General features: G+C 45.8%; 1 protein-coding gene across 5 annotated transcripts; it reads right to left on the reverse strand.

Moving 5' to 3' along the window:
* Positions 1-6606: 6606 nt before the first annotated feature.
* On the reverse strand, positions 6607-18564 carry PYGO2 (pygopus family PHD finger 2). Of its 5 annotated transcripts, none has more exons than XR_011023890.1 (4): positions 18420-18564; positions 15030-15079; positions 10769-12852; positions 6607-10722 (listed from the first exon to the last, which is right to left on the reverse strand). XR_011023890.1 is itself a non-coding variant. In XM_068252497.1 (3 exons), the coding sequence occupies exons 1-3, from the start codon at positions 18478-18480 to the stop codon at positions 11794-11796; spliced, it is 1170 nt and encodes a 389-aa protein (XP_068108598.1). In that variant the 5' UTR covers positions 18481-18564; the 3' UTR covers positions 6607-11793. The 5 variants fall into 5 exon arrangements, 1 of the variants encoding a protein (XP_068108598.1); XR_011023889.1 differs by having other exon boundaries at positions 6607-10035; positions 10120-12852; XR_011023888.1 differs by having other exon boundaries at positions 6607-9703; positions 9888-12852.
* Positions 18565-19360: the final 796 nt, after the last annotated feature.

Genomic DNA, 19360 nt, shown 5'->3' on the forward strand with positions numbered 1-19360 from the left:
CTGCGGAGCGCGTACTGAGGGCGCGTCTTCCGCCTATCCAATGTGCTTTTAGAAACCTCCTGCGTTCCACTGACATCAGCAGCACGCTGAGACCCGGAAGCAGGGGCTGCACCCCAGATCCCGGCATTCCGCTGCCCGACAGACACTGAATTCCTTACAACCTATATGTACGTCCTTGTGGGTTAGGTGAAGTTACAGAGGACATACAAATACAGTTCTGCGCACTGCAGATTATCAAAAAAATGTTCTCAGGTGTAACACAGCGTCAAATGCTAATATACTGATATTGCGTGTTGTTTTTGACCACAAATACAGTTCTGCGCACTGCAGATTATCAAAAAAATGTTCTCAGGTGTAAACACAGAAATATTTTTCGTCAAATGCTAATATACTGATATTGCGTGTTTTTTTTTTTACCACAAATACAGTTCTGCGCACTGCAGATTATCCAAAAAATGTTCTCAGGTATAAGAGAAATATTTTTCGTCAAATGCTAATATACTGATATTGCGTGTTTTTTTTAACCACAAATACAGTTCTGCGCACTGCAGATTATTGAAAAAAATGTTCTCAGGTGTAACACAGAAATAATTTTCTTCAAATGCTAATATGCTGATATATTGCGTGTTTTTTATTTTTAGCACAATTACAGTGCTGTGCAGAGGGCCTGAGGCGGCAGCAGATGGCAAAGAACGCACACAAAATAAATGAGGCACTCTGAACTATTGATTTGCCAGAAAGGCTGCAGTGCACTCTGGCAGTGACACTGATTGACTGACAGCCTTAAATGAGGCAATTATCTGATTTGCCAGCCAGGCTCTCTATTGGACTGGTCACTGGCAACTAAACTGGCACAGCACACCAGACCTGCAGCACTCTGATTGATTAATTTGCCAATGCAATTGGCACAGCACACTGCCACAGCCATTGTCTGGAGAGGCGGGTGGCAGATGGCGGCGGGTAGCAGAAGGCGGGAGGACAAATATGCTGGCTGAAACAAGTTATTCAGTTTGCTGAGTGCTGACTGCTCTCTCTGAGAGGAGTCTCAACTCTGACGCAGGCACAGTGGCGGGAGCAGGACCTTAAGAGGCCGCCCTGCATAGAGGAGGAGTAGACTCTCTCAGAGGAGGAGAATTCCTCTTTCTCTGAGAGAGTCGACTCCTCCTCTATGCGGGGCGGCTCTTAATGTCGCCACTGCCTGCGTCACAGCAGAGACTCGTCTCGGAGAGCCGTCCGAGGAAGAAGCGGTCATGTGACTGATCACATGACCGCTCTGCGCTCCACGCCACGGACCAGGAAGCAGCCGCAGCGGCAGAGCGAGAGCGGCTCTGATTTGAGGGGGCAACGAGTCTGTTTGAGGGGGATCTGCCCCCTCTGGCCCCCCCCTAAAGCCGGCCCTGCTCCATATCCCTCTCCTTACAGTTGTCCTTGTGTAAAGTAAAATCTGCTTTCTAAATCGTCAGTGAACAACTGTTTTTTTGCCGTAAGATGTAAAGAAATTATCATCATCTTTATTTCTGGCAGCTGGATGAGATCAGGTCATCATACAACTGGAGAATCATTGAGTAAATGGCCCGCTAGATTACAGAAGAGTAACCTGGTAGTAATGGGGGAGCATGACACACAGCACACCAACAAACAGCACAGTCGTCAGATAAAGTCATGTAGTGTTCTACCAAGCAATGTGACCAGCGTAAAGATCAGTTATTGGGGGGTACACCCTGCTCAGCATGAATAGGAGGCCCCACACACACACTGCCAGGACTGGTGCCCTCTGCATACTAAACATCACCATGCTTCTTACTCACTTCCTCCATTCACTGGGCAGCTATTAATAAAACGGCGGCAGCAGCAACAGCGCTGGACTCTGCGGTTATTTTTATACCAGATATTTATACAGAGGGACTCTGCGTCTGTGAATTCACTACATCACCCTAATGTAAAGCTGTCTGCCAGAGAAATGCAGGAAAGCAGAGAGGGCAGAGCTGGCAGAAAGAAAAAAAAAATATATATAGGACACGTAGCAGTCTCACAGTCTCTCCGGATGACAAGCATGCAGGAATATAGGGATGTGATGGGATAAAATCATTTGTCAAGCTTTTATTCTCACCTGTAAGGTCCCATTCACACTATAGCGTTTTGCCGGCAAAACGATCAAGCGCTAGTGCAATAATAACCTATGGGCCTGTTCTCACTTGGGAGATTTGCGTTAATCGCCGGTGATTAACGCAAATCGCCCCCCAAAAATGTATCCTGCACCATTTTCAGGCGATTTTCCGGCAATCGCATTTAGTGCTATAGAAGCGCTGATCGCGGAAAATCGCCCCAAGTGTGAATGGCATTAATCACCAAAAACCGCCAGAGCAAACCGTTAGCAAAAGCGCTAGCATTTTGCAAGTGTGATTGGGACCTAAGGGCTTGTTCAAACTGAGTGTTAACAGATTTTTTTTTTTTCGTAAACGCTGGTGATTTTGTAAAAAGCCCTAAAAGCGATTGTGCAATGATTTCCTACAAGTGTTCACATATGAGCGTTTCGATTGCATGTCGTTTTTAAAAGCACTGCCTGTACCATTTTCAGAGCACTTGGAAAAGAGCTTTGTATAGCGATATCCCGAGCGCTTTTAAAGGAGAACTGTAGAGAGGTGTATGGAGGCTGCCATATTTATTTCCATTTAAGCTATACCAGTTATCTGGCTATCCTGCTGATCCTCTGTCTCTAATACTTTCAGCCATAGACCCTGAACAAGCATGCAGCAGATCAGGTGTTTTTGACATTGTCAGATCTGACAAGATTAGCTGTATGCTTGTTTCTGGTGTGAGTCAGCCACTACTTCAGCTAAATAGATCAGCAGGGCTGCCAGGCAACTGGTATTGCTTAAAAGGAAATAAATATGGCAGACTTTTTTTATCCCTCACTACAGTTCTCCTTTAAGAATAAATACATTGTATTTATTTTCTGAGTTAAAGAGTTCACTTCCTAACTGCCACTAGGAAGTGAAAATCTCAAGCTCTCATCAAAAGCACTTAGAAAAGCACTTAAACAAAATCACCCAATGCTCAGAAAACGCCAGGAATCGCTTGAAAAAAAGAATTGTGCACAAAAACACTCAGCGCTTGCAATCGCACTTGCGATTTATAATGCGTACAAAGCCTAAGCATCACCCCAAACCTCTGTAGGCCGAGATATCACAATGAGCTATGGTTAAAAGACAACCGAAGTGATAAATATATGGAGGCTGCCAAATTTATTTCCTTTTATACAATCCCAGTTGCCTGGCAGTTCTGCTGGTTTATTAGGATGCAGTAGTGTCTGAATAATGCCAGAAACAAGCATAAAGCTAATCTTATCAGATCTGACAATAATGAAACACCTGATCTGTTGCATGCTTGTTCAGGGTCTATGGCTAAAAGTATTAGAGGCAGAGGATCAGCAGGATAGCCAGGCAATTGGTATTGCTTAAAATGAATTAAATATGGCAGCCTTCATATCCCTCTTGCATCAGTTGTCCTTTAATCCCATTTAATGTTTTGATCAGTTTATATAAACTCCACAAAAAAAGTGGGATCAGCGCATCACCAGGCCGCCTCTGAATGGCCCCAGCTCAGAGATGCGCTGAGCCCCCCCAGAAACTGCAAACGCACCTTGAACCCAAACAGAGGCTCTGCATATACACCAAAGGAAAACTATTAAGTGGGAGCAGCTGACCAGAAATAAATCAATCAAACATAGCAAAGAAATGAACAGCGCTACTTAAAAACAGATGAGTGCTTACCTGCAAAAAAGTGCACACCCCACTCATGGGATTCAAATACACAATGAGCATACACATGACCTGTCTACCACTTGGAGGATGTTAGTTTCACTAACAATTTGCAATTTGTTAGGTACTTGTCCCTCCCACTGTCGAAGAAGTCTTTCCTCCATGGGAGGGGACCTAACACTAACTAAATTCTACCTATGCATATGCATAGCCTGGGCGCGCTACCAGTAAAATTGAGAATTGCGCAAAAAAAGTGGGATCAGCGCATCACCAGGCCGCCTCTGAATGGCCCCAGCTCAGAGATGCGCTGAGCCCCCCCAGAAACTGCAAACGCACCTCAGAGGCGGCCTGGTGATGCGCTGATCCCACTTTTTTTGCGCAATTCTCAATTTTACTGGTAGCGCGCCCAGGCTATGCATATGCATAGGTAGAATTTAGTTAGTGTTAGGTCCCCTCCCATGGAGGAAAGACTTCTTCGACAGTGGGAGGGACAAGTACCTAACAAATTGCAAATTGTTAGTGAAACTAACATCCTCCAAGTGGTAGACAGGTCATGTGTATGCTCATTGTGTATTTGAATCCCATGAGTGGGGTGTGCACTTTTTTGCAGGTAAGCACTCATCTGTTTTTAAGTAGCGCTGTTCATTTCTTTGCTATATAAACTCCAGGCACACATGCCAGAGCTGGTCTTTATACAGAAACTCTTAGATGAGCCAATGTCATCTTCATGAGCCTTTTCATAAATCCTTTTCTTGCACCACAGACCTCCAGTGTAGTAGGCTGTGATCTTTGTTAGGCAGCTTTGTCAGGACCCCAACCCCTTGCTGTCTGTACAGCATAACACCAACAGAGAGCCAGCCAACACAAAGCCCCTAACCGTGTCAACAGCCTGGTGATGCCAAGCACATGCTAAACACTCAGCCTACCATTAACTGGTAAACGGCATGACCTTTGACATAGGAGACCATGGTTCAAATCCTGTCTGGAACCAATACTTAACCAATAAGGAGTTCTTGGGCAAGACTCCCAACACCCATAGCCCACCAGAGTGGCTTACTGAGTGCACTCTAAGTGGCTGCAGCACTCCTGGCCTACACGTTCATTTTCAGTCCCGCGGGAGAAAAATGCTTTACAAATGTTAGCATTTAATTTTTTCATTTAACTTCTTTCAAGTAAACTTCAAACTAAAAAAAGAATTAAAAAAAAACACCTTGCATATGAAGAGAAAAGGCTCTGGGACCCATAGAGCCTTCCCAGTTGTCTCTCCAGCTCCTCATTCCACCGCTGTGGCCAGTTCTACATTTGCACCTTGAAACTCCTCAGAAGGCTTTCAGATGTCGCATCCGAGTGTTTCAGAAGACGGAGCATATGTACTACACATGTGCAAAGCCAGACTTGCACAGTGCGAAAACGCTCGTCTTTGAAAGTACTTGGGGACACAAATACTGCATGGGATGTCCCAAAAACATATTCGACCTGCTGGTTTAATAGTTTTTCACCGGTGGTGAAGGTATGTGATAACTCCAAACCCTAACAGCAGAAACATTTTTGAATGCAGAATTAGCATCTTTATCACTTATGGGTAATACACTCAGTCCAGTCGCTGTTGAAATTTGATATTTATGGTGACAATCCCGCTTTAAGTAAACAGCTTTGGGTCACATGACCAAACAGAAGAGACGTTTAGCTGCAGAATCCTTCTCTAACACAAAAGGTTTACTAAACTATCCAACCGGTTTACCCTATTTAAATTTGTACCTGGAGCCAAGTTTTTCATTATTCTTAGAAACACAGTTTTACCAACATTTAACATTTTTGAGGGAGCAGCCACGTTACGTGGGAGTATCTGCAGGGCATACCTATTAAATAGCCGTCAGGAGACTTAGGAGCAGGATAAAGCCGATACACAGCTCACCCTGGTCCTACACAAGTCCTGGCTGCGCTAATTATTATTCCCCCTCCAGGCCGCAATGGATAGTGGGGGAATGATGTAATTCGGCTTCTATCTGTTAACAGTTGAACTACAGTTTTAAAAATAATTTGAGCTCCCTCTGTTGACAGCACCCAAATTACTCACTGAGCATTGCTATAGCAGTAGTGTGTACAGAAAAAAACCCTCATTTTTAAAAGATCCCAAAAGCAAATTTAGAACCCCCCCCCCATCATCTTCCCCTCAGTGTAAGAGCACAGACAGTGGGTTCGTGCCTGCACCAGTACCCACTCGCACATCGAAAAGGAAAAAAGCTGTGCATGAGCGGCTCTGTGCTACCGCACACTGAGGGGAGCTTGGTGGTAGGCAGTCCAACTTAAACCACTTCAGGACCACGATGAGTAGAATCTACGCCACATCCATGGCGCTATAACTCTGATGCAATGTAGATTCTACGCTGCAGCTTTCTGCAGCCCCGCGCAGTTTCCTGCTCCAGGAGGAAGTAAAATCTGCTGTCATGTGACAGCTGACCTTGCTCCTATCGGTCAGGAGCAGTTTTCACTGGTTCCTGATCATTTTGAGCCAATCACAGTGACCGGGTAGTGAAATAATGGAAGAAAGAAAAAAAAAGCCTCTGATCCTTAAAAAGGACCAGAGGCACCCACCCCAAATAGGTTAATGTCAAAGATTGTTTACAGGGTTCCAGCACAACACAGAGGTGCATTCTGGACCATCCAGAGGCTTCCCCATACTAAGGTAAGTACCTTTTTTTCAGATTACAGGTGTACTTTAAATGCATTACTAATAAATTTGTAAAAAAAAAACAAACAACAAAAAAAAACCACCACAAGCCAGAACTGGCGCTTTCAATAAACACTTCACATTCCATATAGGAAATAACAGAGAGACACAGCATATCATCACATATCTTTATATTGAGATGGATGTGAATTACAACTGCTTGTAATAGCAGAATACACAAGTTCCACCGATGAGGACATATACAGACCTTGCACACATTCCCCCTCGTATCATACAATTAACGGACATATAAAATGGGTATTATCCAAGCGGCCAGCAGGGGGTGCTACTATCATATAGTAGAATGAGACCTCTGCCGCTTTGGCTGATTGTTCTCAGAGTCATGGCTTAGAGTCCGCTCAGTTACATGAGTGCAGCTTTTATTAAGTGCATGTTCACTGGTGGGTGAAATCTGACCAGTTGGCAACAAGGTGGCCCTATCCGTCTGGGTCCAGTCACAGAAACAGGTTGACATATACTCTCAATGATAGCAATGCTAGCTCCTGTGAGCAACACCGAGCAGCCTCAAGGTTTGGGTTGCGCGTTTGTAGAATGAGGTAGAATGCAAACCCACTGCGGACGGTGCTTTCCGGGGAGGAAGAGATCTGGAGTGGAGCTTTACCATGTGCCTGGCAGGGGGCGGAGCCATCTTTATAGAGACTGCTTCACAAGCATGGCAGCCAAAGGGTGCCTGTAAATACTTTATGTGCAAACTCCTTTTCTGTGTATCCTGTGAGCCCCATAATCACACTGTTTTGTCCCATCCTGCTGCCCATAGATCCATGAATATACCATCATGGGCACTACCAATGCTTTCCCAGGCTTGTGGATAGGAGAAAGGCAAGGAACTCTTATGGTGCCCATTAAAGTACCACTGAAGTGAGAGGAACATTGAGGCTGTCATATTGAACTCTTTAAATAATACCAGTTGCCTGGCTGTCCTGCTAATCCTGTCTCTAACACGTTCAGCCATACACCCTGAACAAGCATGCAGCAGATCAGGTGTTTCTGAGATGATTGTGAGATCTGACAAGATTAGCTGCATGCTTGTTTCTGGTGTTATTCAGAACTACTGCAGCTAAGTAGTTCAGCAGGATAGCCAGGCAACTGGTATTGCTTACAAGGAAATAAATATCGCAGCCTCCATATCCCGCTCACTTCAGTTGCCCTTTAAGAATAAAATCTTGATTGTGCAATCGTATTGCTTTTAAGTTATATGATGGACTACCTAAAATTATCCAAACTATATTCTCATAGTTTACCCTTCTACTTCATATATTTGGTAAGATTGTACACTCAAGATTGTATCATTGGTGGTCCCCTTTAAAGTGGACCTGAATTCTTGCACAGGACAGAAGGAAAACAGAGAAATGCACTGTTTGTATTTAGAGAGTTTAGCCTGTTTAATTCCCCCTCATCTGTGACTAATCACGAGTGTAGTTTAATCTCTCAGCTGTGTCAGCTCAGGAATCTCCTCTGCCACAGCAGAGAAGTCAATATGTATTGTAAACACAGGATGTTAACCCTATGTCGGCTTCCATGAAAGCAGGAAGTAGACATTGCAGATTTATATCAACTGTAATAAAGAAATGTTTTTTTTTGTGTAAAGTTTATTATGCTGCTGGGTATCGTTTAGAGCAGAGAGGAAGTTCTGAGTTCAGGTCCACTTTAAAAGGCTTCTGTCCAGGGCAGGGAGTGGTTACAGGACTCTCCAAGCACAAAAGTAGGGCTGAAGTATAACAAAAGGTATTTACATGTAACTTATGGTAACTTGTGCAGCAGTTTACAAACAAGAAACCCGACAAGTTCACTTGCTGAAAGTGCTTCCCGACTGTTAAAGGATCACTAAAACTAGACTAGAAATTCTCCGAAATTACCTTATGCAAAAAAGCTCTAAATAGCATTCTACACTATGTATGCATTACAGATAGGTTTGTATGTGTGCTAAACACAGCCTACTGCTTTGTAAGCCGCCATGTCACTGTGCTAGAGGCTGCAAAATAGTCAGCAGTCTCCTTTTTCTGGCTTATCAAAAAGTCAGCCAGCTATGAAAAAAAAAAAAAAAAATGTAACAGTCGTTCCCCCTACAATCCATTCACACCCAAGAATAACCACACTTGTTGGTATGTGTATATAAACAGGATTGCTAAATACACTTCTCAATGAAAATGGAAGTTCTGATAAAAGCATCTGTTTTTTGTTTGTGGTTTTTTTACACACATGGATCATTACTTAAAATTGACATATGATCATGTGGTTTATGGAAGGTAGACAGACCACGGCCAAAATGTGACTACCCAACGTTCTATGGTAATAGCAAAAGCATATGCCAGATAACATCTGGATACAATTTAACTCATTTTGGAACCTTCTATATAACTGCTGCGAAAGCAGGTGCCCTCTTTCCCCAAAATTAAGACATCCCCCGAAAGTAAGCCCAAGCAAGAATTTTGTGTATGCTCAAAATATAAGCCCTACCTCGATAGTAAGCCCTAGCGGCAGTAAGGGGGGGAAAAGCATGGCAACTTGTGTTATTACTGGAGCCCAGAAATAGAAGTTGCTGTACATCTTCCCCATAGGCTGAATCTTGGGGACACAGCAGCATGGAGCTGGGGGAAAGAAGAGGATGCAGGGGGATATTGGAGGACACCAGGAAGACACGGGGGACAGCGGATGACTGGACATGGAGGATATAGGTACAGAGGCAGACACTAAAGGTACAAGGGGGACACAGGGGCACACAAAAGGTGGATCCGGCAGAGGAGGAGGGGGCACACAGGGGAAGGTAGGAGAACACAGGAACTTATATAGAAATATAAGACATACCCTGAAAATAAGCCCTAGCACATCTTTTGGTGCAAACATTAATAGGAGTCTTATTTTTGGAGAAACACTAATATACAAAACTTATGACTGCTTCTGAGGAGGGTTCACAGAATCAGGAGGCCACAATTTACAATGGGTCTCCATCATGCCTGGCTTCCCCCGGGTGTGCTGGTTGCTTAGTGATCCTTTAACAGCTTCCGCTACACATCTCTCAGAGCTTCCTCTACACTTCTCTCACAGCTTCCGCTACCACAGCTTCCGCTACACACCTCTCACAGCTTCCGCTACACACCTCTCACATCTCTCACAGCTTCAGCTACACATCTCTCACAGCTTCAGCTACACATCTCTCACAGCTTCCGCTACCACAGCTTCCGCTACACACCTCTCACAGCTTCCGCTACACACCTCTCACAGCTTCAGCTACACATCTCTCACAGCTTCCTCTACACTTCTCTCACAGCTTCCGCTACACACCTCTCACAGCTTCCGCTACACACCTCTCACAGCTTCCGCTACACACCTCTCACAGCTTCCGCTACACACCTCTCACAGCTTCCGCTACACACCTCTCACAGCTTCCGCTACACACCTCTCACATCTCTCACAGCTTCAGCTACACATCTCTCACAGCTTCAGCTACACATCTCTCACAGCTTCTGCTACCACAGCTTCCGCTACACACCTCTCACAGCTTCCGCTACACACCTCTCACATCTCTCACAGCTTCAGCTACACATCTCTCACAGCTTCCGCTACCACAGCTTTCGCTACACACCTCTCACAGCTTCCGCTACACACCTCTCACAGCTTCAGCTACACATCTCTCACAGCTTCAGCTACACATCTCTCACAGCTTCCGCTACCACAGCTTTTGCTACACACCTCTCACAGCTTCCGCTACACACCTCTCACAGCTTCCGCTACACACCTCTCACAGCTTCCGCTACACACCTCTCACATCTCTCACAGCTTCAGCTACACATCTCTCACAGCTTCTGCTACCACAGCTTCCGCTACACACCTCTCACAGCTTCCGCTACACACCTCTCACATCTCTCACAGCTTCAGCTACACATCTCTCACAGCTTCCTCTACACTTCTCTCACAGCTTCCGCTACACACCTCTCACAGCTTCCGCTACACACCTCTCACAGCTTCCGCTACACACCTCTCACAGCTTCCGCTACACACCTCTCACAGCTTCCGCTACCACAGCTTTCGCTACACACCTCTCACAGCTTCCGCTACACACCTCTCACAGCTTCAGCTACACATCTCTCACAGCTTCCGCTACACACCTCTCACAGCTTCAGCTACACATCTCTCACAGCTTCCGCTACACACCTCTCACACCTTCCGCTACACACCTCTCACACCTTCCGCTACACACCTCTCTCACAGCTTCCGCTACACATCTCTCACACCTTCCGCTACACACCTCTCACACCTTCCGCTACACACCTCTCTCACAGCTTCCAATCTCCAATGAAACCTTTGTATTCATTCTGTACAAAAGTGAGGAAATATTAGAACCGGACAGGTTCTTATTGCTATCTGTATCTCTCGGAGATACTCCCTCACTGGGTGACATAAGCCGTACAAATCCAGCTAAAAAACACCTGAGAAAAGTTCTAACTCTTCCCTACTTTAGTGTTTTATTGGTTCTAGGGTGTTTTTAGGCATTCTACTGTCTGTTCTTCCTTAACCGCCCCTACATAATGACCCTGTGACACATAATGGGGGACATGAACCAAATTTTGACATATGAGCTATCCCTTTTTTCGACCCTCTGAAGGTATACATATTGTTAGTCTGTGTGAGGCTCTAAGCACTCCTTGAAAAACATAGCAACATCAGATGAACTTTACAGAGGCCATTGTGACGCCAGCAGGAAAAAGCAGCTTAAATCGGCTCAAAAGGATCAGATCCCCAGATTCACTTTAGAACAGGTCAGCTGAGTATTTTCTAGGGCCACCAGGTGTCTGCCTCATGTTCTGAGCTTCTGCAAAGAATGTAATTTTTTTTTTTTTACGTTCAGTGTGCTCAAGGTATAAAAGATTCAGATGAGAGTTCTGAACAGAGAGAGAGAGGACAAAGCTGGATGGAGGTGACCACGTACCGATAAGGGCAGGCAACAGGGACCAACAGAGACCATTTCATATACATAATTAAAAATACCAACGAACAAAGCACTTTTCATCGACCTGTACAAAATAAAAACAGTTTTACAACGTGTCAGAGGAAAGCATTTCAGGCTCTTTTGAGGGTTAAAAAAAACGATGCAAGTTGTCACATAAGATCTCTCTCCACCGAAGACAGAGACTCATCCTGACAAATGCCTGCATGATCCTCTTAGGCCAGCTTAATAAGTCACACATGTCCGAGCTGGTCAGTTAAGCCTGCTGTTGCGTCTTTACAATGGACTTGCCAGTTGTTAAAGCTTTGAATAACCACTTGGCCAATAGTGCCCTCTCACCCATCGTTAGCTGCCACCAGTTGACCCATGGGCTCCCGGATGTACACAGATTGAATGTCCTTTGTTTTCAGGCAATAATCACATGCCCACACAGCCGATGCCTCTCTCGTCAGCAGACTGTAGGCACTTTCGGTCATTCCCGTGCACTCCCGATGGAACCACTTTTGACAAGAAGCTTCACACAGAATAGCATCCTGGTCATCGTTCACCTCATTGCGACAAGCCCCGCAGGGGTAAACAAGTCCTGGGGGAGGTTGGTGCCCAGAATTTCCAGTTGGTTTGCTGGGCGGAGGGATGTTATTGACCTCTGGAGTGCTGCTATTACCACGTGGGGCGCTGTTAGGGGTAAAGCTTTGCTGGTTGCCATTGACAGCCGATGGTGATCCAACGTGCTGTTCTTGGTTGAAGGTGTTACTAGCAGGGTTTAAGTTTTTGCCGTGGTCCTCCACCCCTGGTGGAAAGTTCTGATCTGCCCCAGAAAACGGGCTGGTGTTAGGGGGAAGACTAGGCCTCTGCATTGAGGGTTGTCCAAAGGGGTGACTGGGTGAGCCGAAGCGTTGAGGAAAAGGTGGGCCACCAGGAGAGTTCATTACGGGGGTCGGACCCATTTCTCCCCGGGGAGGCTGACCCATGGTGGGCGACATCATAGGGCCAAATCCCCCAACTGGACCCTGCATCATCTGCCCAGCAGGGGGGCTGAAGCTCTGTCCCATGCCTTGGTTGAAAGATGGGTTGGAGAAGTTCATATTGCCATGCTGCACATAGTTTGGATTCTGAGGCATACCAAACCCGGGACCCATCTGGTTGGGTGGAAAAGGCGGATGCTGGCGTCTCATAGGCTGAGGTCCTCCAGGATAACCTGGGGGTACCTGATGTGGCATTCCCGCTTGCATTCGGTAGTTTCCAAAGGGTACCGGATTGTTCATGAAGGGAGAAGCTGTGGCACTGACTTTTGGTGGCCCAAAATCATCTTCAAAAGGATTGGAAGCCACCAAGTGGTCCACCATCGGGGTCGGAGGAGGGGCAAACTCCGAGAGGTGGGAGTAAGCTGGCCCCTAAAAGAGAGAAATTCAGGCAAACCGTAAGTTAAAGTAAGATTGTTGACATAACACTTGTAACAGTTTAACAACATTATAACAAACTACAATGTACAAAAACACCAAAGAAACTAACAAAAGGTGAAGACATAAAAGACTAGAAGGGTTAGGTAGTATTAATTCTCCTGTATCTAGTAAAAAGTGAAATATCAGCCCTTCATGGAGACATTATTTAAAAAGGTAAAAAATGTGCCCAGTTTACTTACCTGGGGCTTCCTCCAGCCACCCTATACTTCTGGTCCAATCAGCAACTGTGCCCCACTGAAAGCTTGCTGACTGAGCCAGTCGCAGGCTGCTCCCTCGATCGCACTACTGTTGCCAAGAGAGTTTGGTGCATATCGTAATACTTATTAAGAACGCAAACGCAGAACGCTTCCAGCTATGGGAGCACGACTGAGGAGGTGCACCGCCCTGGGCGCGCATGCAGATTTCAGAGGGGACAGCTGTTAAATGAAACTGAGCAGAACCGCAGAACGTGCAGAAGAACTACAAGGGACTCGAAGAAGCCCCAAGCATTTATACACAGGGACAATTTTTCAGTTATGTACACTGAGTACATAGGACATTGGTCCTTAAAATCCTGACCAGGAAATGAACTTCCCAGCATCTTTGAAAGTAACAAGTTTTGTAACAAACAAAAAAAAACAACACTAATTTACCAATGACAGTTCCACCTATGTACATCAATAATTAAGACACATATAGACAGTGTTACAGGCTGAATATAACAACCAGCCAGACTTCTGCAGTCTACTAATGTACACCTATCTTTCAACTTACACAGCTTGAAAAAGGTCTGGTGACCGAAACAGCAGAGCTGTCGCTGCTGGACAGATGATTATCATGCTGCTTTTAAAACAATAAAAGAGCTTTATATACACTTCAGATGGTGCTGACTCAACTGTGGAAGATGTTCTGGAGTGTCTGAGTGTGCAGAGACACTGGGAGTCATAGCACACCACACATCCCCTCCTTGGGTGCTTGCTATACACTGAAGAGTTTACTAATGTACACCTATCTTTATACATCTTAGAACAGTAGGGGGACTAAGATTTGCAAGAACTGTCCAACCCCATAGGCTTCAGAACATCTATGACCATATCATATCATCATTAGGTATTTACTAGTTGAGCTAAGCCTGTTTAAAAACGGGCTCTAGGTCTTTTACACCGCCGTATGTCAGTGCGCATGTACGCGCACCCTTCCACCGCACAGACACGCCTGGCTCCCTGGCCCCGTCGTTCTCCTGTCCCCGCATGCTACACATGCGAAGTAGCACAAAACCACGGGGACAGGAGGATGACGCAGGGACAGTTGGTTATTATACAGGATATAGTGCAGACATCTCCTGCAGAAATTAGTAGATTGTATTGGACAAACAATGTCACAAAATGTCCATGATAGGAGATAATAATCTAATCCCTAGTTAAAATCCTACTTCCCTAAACTGCAAAGCCTAGGTGGTACACATTTTAGATGGGGGGGAGAAGACTGTCAGTCATATGGAAATTGAAAGATACTACCATCGAGCTCCTGACCAAGATCTTCCCAGCATGCTGGGTCAATTATCAATCTGCCAGATATTGATGCCAAAGATCCAGTAATGTAAGGACATCTTACGAGAAATCAATTACCTTTTACAAACTCCATGCAGACAGTGCAAGGTGCTAGCAAATACATCCCCATACTTGGAGTCACAAAGATTGGTAGGATGGTGTGGTTCATGAACAATGCAAACCTTAAAGGAATCATCAGCCAATCTAATAAACGCTTTACTCACCTGGGGCTTTCTCCAGCCCTTTGCAGCCGATTGTCCCAAGCTGACTGCTCCGCTCTCCCCCGCCACCAATCAAACCCACGTTATGCGTGGCTTACTGCGCAGGCGCAGTAGTTCTGCTCGTGGGCTTGATTGACAGCGCAGTAAGGACAACCTGGAGGTCGGCCTCAGCACCGTGCGGGGAGCCCAAGATGGTAGCGGAGATGTCAGCGTGGGACAGTCAGTTGCAAGAGGCTGGAGAGAGCCCCAGGTGAGTAAAGCGTTTTGTTTTGTGTTTGGCTGATGATTCCTTTAAGACACTGAACATTCCCTGGACTCCTAGCAAGTTCTACAACCCCCACCCCCCATATTTTCATACCTGAGTGTTTGACTTGCGACGCTTCTTCTCTGGGCTCTTCATTTGCAAACCTGGAACAAACAAGCACAAAGTTTGCATTCTAAAATTATATACAAAAAGTACATTCTATAGTCTGCATTGCAAAGATTTATGTAAAAACACCAGTAAATGCCTCCCATGCTTGTAATAGCAGCAATGCAATTAATATTCCATAAAGGTGTTGAAGTAGGTGTGTGCACGGTTAGCATACTAAACAACAGTGCTACATTACATCTTATGTTAGGTGCACACGATAAGATATTCTGTCAGATCGGAAATCAGATCAGACATGTTGGAAAGAATTGGTCGATTTTCCATAAAGTGAATGGGAAATAGATCTGAAAACAATCAGAAATCAGACCGGACATGTTGGAAATAATTGATCTGACAATAAAATCTCATTGTGTGTACCTAGTGCAGAACGGTCTTTACGGCTAGTTCAAACAATGAACGCTCTTCTAAGCACCAGTGATTTGAAAAGCACTTAGCTAATGTAAAGGTGTGTGCAAACCATTACATTAGCAAAGCGTTTCTCAAAATGCTGTCGCATAGAAAAATGTTCAAAAAGCGCCTCTAGTCACTGCAGACCATCTAAAAGTCAACGGTCCTGTTCTAATCTTTCCATACTCTCATAAGGTGGACATACATCTTTCGAGCTGGCGGCCGATCGAGAATCCAATTCAATAATTATCGAATTAGATTAAAAATCTGTGCCACCAAGAGCATGCCAGATCGACAATTAATTTTGAGGTGAAATTGGTCAAACGCATCAATCTGACTTGCAGGGCAATCTCAGGCTGACATGGTCAATTGTGTGCGTGGCAGTAGCAGCATGCGATAATCGCGAATAATGAACGTGAAGGAAACCCCCTGCTGCGGTCCGACCCCAAATGTTTTATGTGCATTTATACTCTACCTGTCACGCAGTCCCCAGAGTGTCTGCCATACTTCCGCATTCAGGTCCCATGTGACTACTAGCATATAGCGCGTGACATCACACATGCACCCCACGTGCTATAATGCTGGCAGCCATGTGGGGCACCAATGCCTAAGTACGGTGGACACTCGGGGGGGGGGGGGGGGGGGGGGGGGGCAATTGTAACAAGTCACGAGGCCAATACCCAAAAGACTTCATGCTGAAATCCATCAGTAATAGGCCTGCGGTGTATGGGCAGCCAACAGATCTCTCTGATCAGATTCAATCAGAGAGAGTTCTGTCTCTTGGTGGAATCTGCCCATCATAAGGCAATCTTACTGTCTAGTTACCTCATGGCTCAGGTGTCACTCCCTCCAATTCTAACTGCCCATTGTCACCCCCTCTTAACTAGACATCCGCTTTATGGCTTATTGAGCTATCTGAAGGTCGCCTTGTGACTTACTCTCCAGCTGCATGAAGGCTTCTATGGCTTCCCTCTATTTCCCCAGGTGGCAGATTGTCTCTTGGCAGCCCCTCTTACGCTACAATTGCTTGATGGCCATCTGGACATCCTTAAGTCTGGTCCATCCAATTTAACCACCTCTATGTAGTATGAGAGCTTGCCTTCACAGTATTCAAAATCTTATGCAGGAGAACAGAGGCGCCAAAAGGATAAAAGCTAAATGAGCTTAAAAACCAAATTCTTGGTAAATAGAGGAGGTAGTGCAACGCGTTTCGCAGGTTTGATCCGCTTCATCAGGCAATAACGGGGCAATAGCATATGAGCCAGGTGCCTGGCTCTTCTACTGACCACGTTATTGCCTGATGAAGTGGGATCAAACCTGCGAAACGCGTTGCATATTTGGAGTTCAAAAATAATATATTGACTGTCTTTACTACAGTCGTTGTGTGTCTACTTGGAGAAGTCCACCACTACCTCCTCTATTTACCAAGAATTTGTTTTTTTTAAGCTCATTTAGCTTCCTTTTGGCGCCTCTGTTCTCTTGCATAACATTGAGTCCACCCTGGGTGGAGGGTTGAACCCCCTTTTTCTCATCTACAGAGAGCGACTTCTTATTCCTGAGTGGGGTCAGGAAAATCTCCCCACCTGCTTTTACAGTGGTTGCCTAATGGTAACCCTGGTGTGTGAGTATTAATATTTACTCTATCTAGTAACCATTTACCAGTACATATTACACTATTGGGGCTCTTGGTGTTCCTTGTTTTTAGTATTCAAAATCTGTTGGCCCTCATACTACATGGAGGTGGTAAAATTGGGCTGTCGTTAGCCAATCAAAACAGTCTTTATTCTAATGCCAGCTGATAGTCCCCTTCTAAATCCCTAACTCTCAAGCTGTCTAATATTTCCTTTATCATACTTCTTTTGCCACACACCAGATTGCCTAATAACCCCCTTTTCATATCCAACCATTTTTCTCAATTCTTTTATTATCCTGCCAACCACTCTGATCCTTCACCTTCAAATCACCCAATAAACCATCTTTAACCTCGCTGGCAGTAACCCAGACTCTGGCTGGGGGTGGAAAAAAAGAAGCCAGGAACGATAATCGTGAACCTGACCCGGGGTAGATCTATGCAGAGCATTAGGCACAGCAGGAGTTTTAAGTCACCTCCACAGGGATCCAGACGTTGGCAGCAATTTTCCTTCCAGGTCCTCAGAGGCTCTGAATCCCTTGGGTGAGATCACCGTCTACTATAGGGTTACAGTGCCACCCAGAACACTAAATCACAGGGACATAAGTGCAGGGCTGCCACAGATCTCACTGCAGTATTATTCCCCCCCCCCCCCCCCTGCTTTTAAGGTCTAAAGATGTGCAAAAAAAAAATTGCAACATTTTTAGACCCCAAAATCCACAAATCATACCGCCAGGGAGGTTAAAGTGCACCCAAAGGGAACCTCAGACAAAAAAAAAAAAAAGGCTTCCAATGTCATCTTCGCCCCTACCGCTGCTGCCCAGGACCTTCTCGAAGTTAGCAGCCACGCTCCTCTTCATACACAAACACGCCAGTGGTGCCTGCACGGTAGCAGTGAGCCACTTGTGCACGCGCCACTCTAGCTTACTTGCGCAGGCGCGGCCGCAGTTGCACAGGTGCAGTTTGTTCAGGTTTGAGCATGAAGAAGTGCGCAGTTGCGATCAGAAATTCAACAAGCTCCTGTCAGATTTCTTTAGGGGGTCTGCAAAGCATTTGTGGGGGCCAGAAGGACTGAGAAGCCTCTGCAAGATCCAAAGACTTCTCTCTTCTCAGGGAAGAATTAGATTTTATTTAAATGTTTTTGCCTCGAGTACACTTACTGCCTTCATCCCAGACCCCCTCTGCTGCCGGAAATTGCTCACTACTTTACCCAAACGCATCTCCTCCCCACATTTCCCCAACATGCTCATCACTTCCCCTCCCCCCACATGCGCTCCCCTCGCCTCTCCCCGATGTCTGACCAGCTTTGCCGCGGCGGCCGGGTATAGTCAGTCCGTCCAGCTTGTCCTGGTCGGCGGCCATCAGAGGGGAGACGAGCCGAATCACTGGCCGAGCATCTCCCCGGCCTCACCGCTTCTCCGCACAAAAACCGGAAGCCGCCACCAGCGCACCGGAAACCGTCCGGACTCCACCAATCTACAATGGAGGGGTGCAGTGCCCCATACGGCCGGCATATGAGCTGAGCCAACGTTTTCTTGCCTCCGTTCACGAATGGTTTATTGGTAATACGATTACCCGCTGTCTCAGGGTGAAAACGACACTTATTACTTCAAATACAGATTTTTACCACCCCCCTCCGGTGAAAGTGGTACAGCTCTTGCCGCCATTCCGGTAAAGGCAATCTGGACGAGACCATTATCTCAAGGGGGAGTTATAAAGCAAAACTACACCAGAGAGCGGAGAGAAACAGCTGTAAGGTTTCTTTCCGCTACCGCTGTCCTCTTACCAGTAGCAGCGGCTGCCCTGCCGGGAACTCTCCACCATCCACGCCGCCTAAAAATTATCTCCCTCCGGGATGAATAGTACCGCCCATATCGATTACGCCTTCAGCTGTGCGGATGAGCCCACTGCGTGAAGAGGGGATAGATCGCGAAATGTTAAGTCTGAGCAGCGAGAGCGCCTTAATTATTCGCCAGTTTTCCTCAGCTACTGCCGCAAATTCTTAAGGCTCATGTCTCATTACTAATACTATACAAATACCACCCCTGGCCTGCGCGCAGAGTGGTATACTCCCTCCTGTACAGCAAATTACTTAGGAGGATCTCATTCTCCAAACAGGGGTGCGAAGCTGTATTTAGAGGAATTGAGTGGAGAGTGAATGAATGATTCTACACGGGATTGTTCTGTCCACAATAGAAGAAAACCGATATAGCATAAAATAATAATGCCACAGTTGGCTTAT

Source organism: Hyperolius riggenbachi, chromosome 9, assembly GCF_040937935.1.
Source record: "Hyperolius riggenbachi isolate aHypRig1 chromosome 9, aHypRig1.pri, whole genome shotgun sequence".
In the NCBI taxonomy this organism is placed as follows: Eukaryota; Metazoa; Chordata; class Amphibia; order Anura; family Hyperoliidae; genus Hyperolius; species Hyperolius riggenbachi.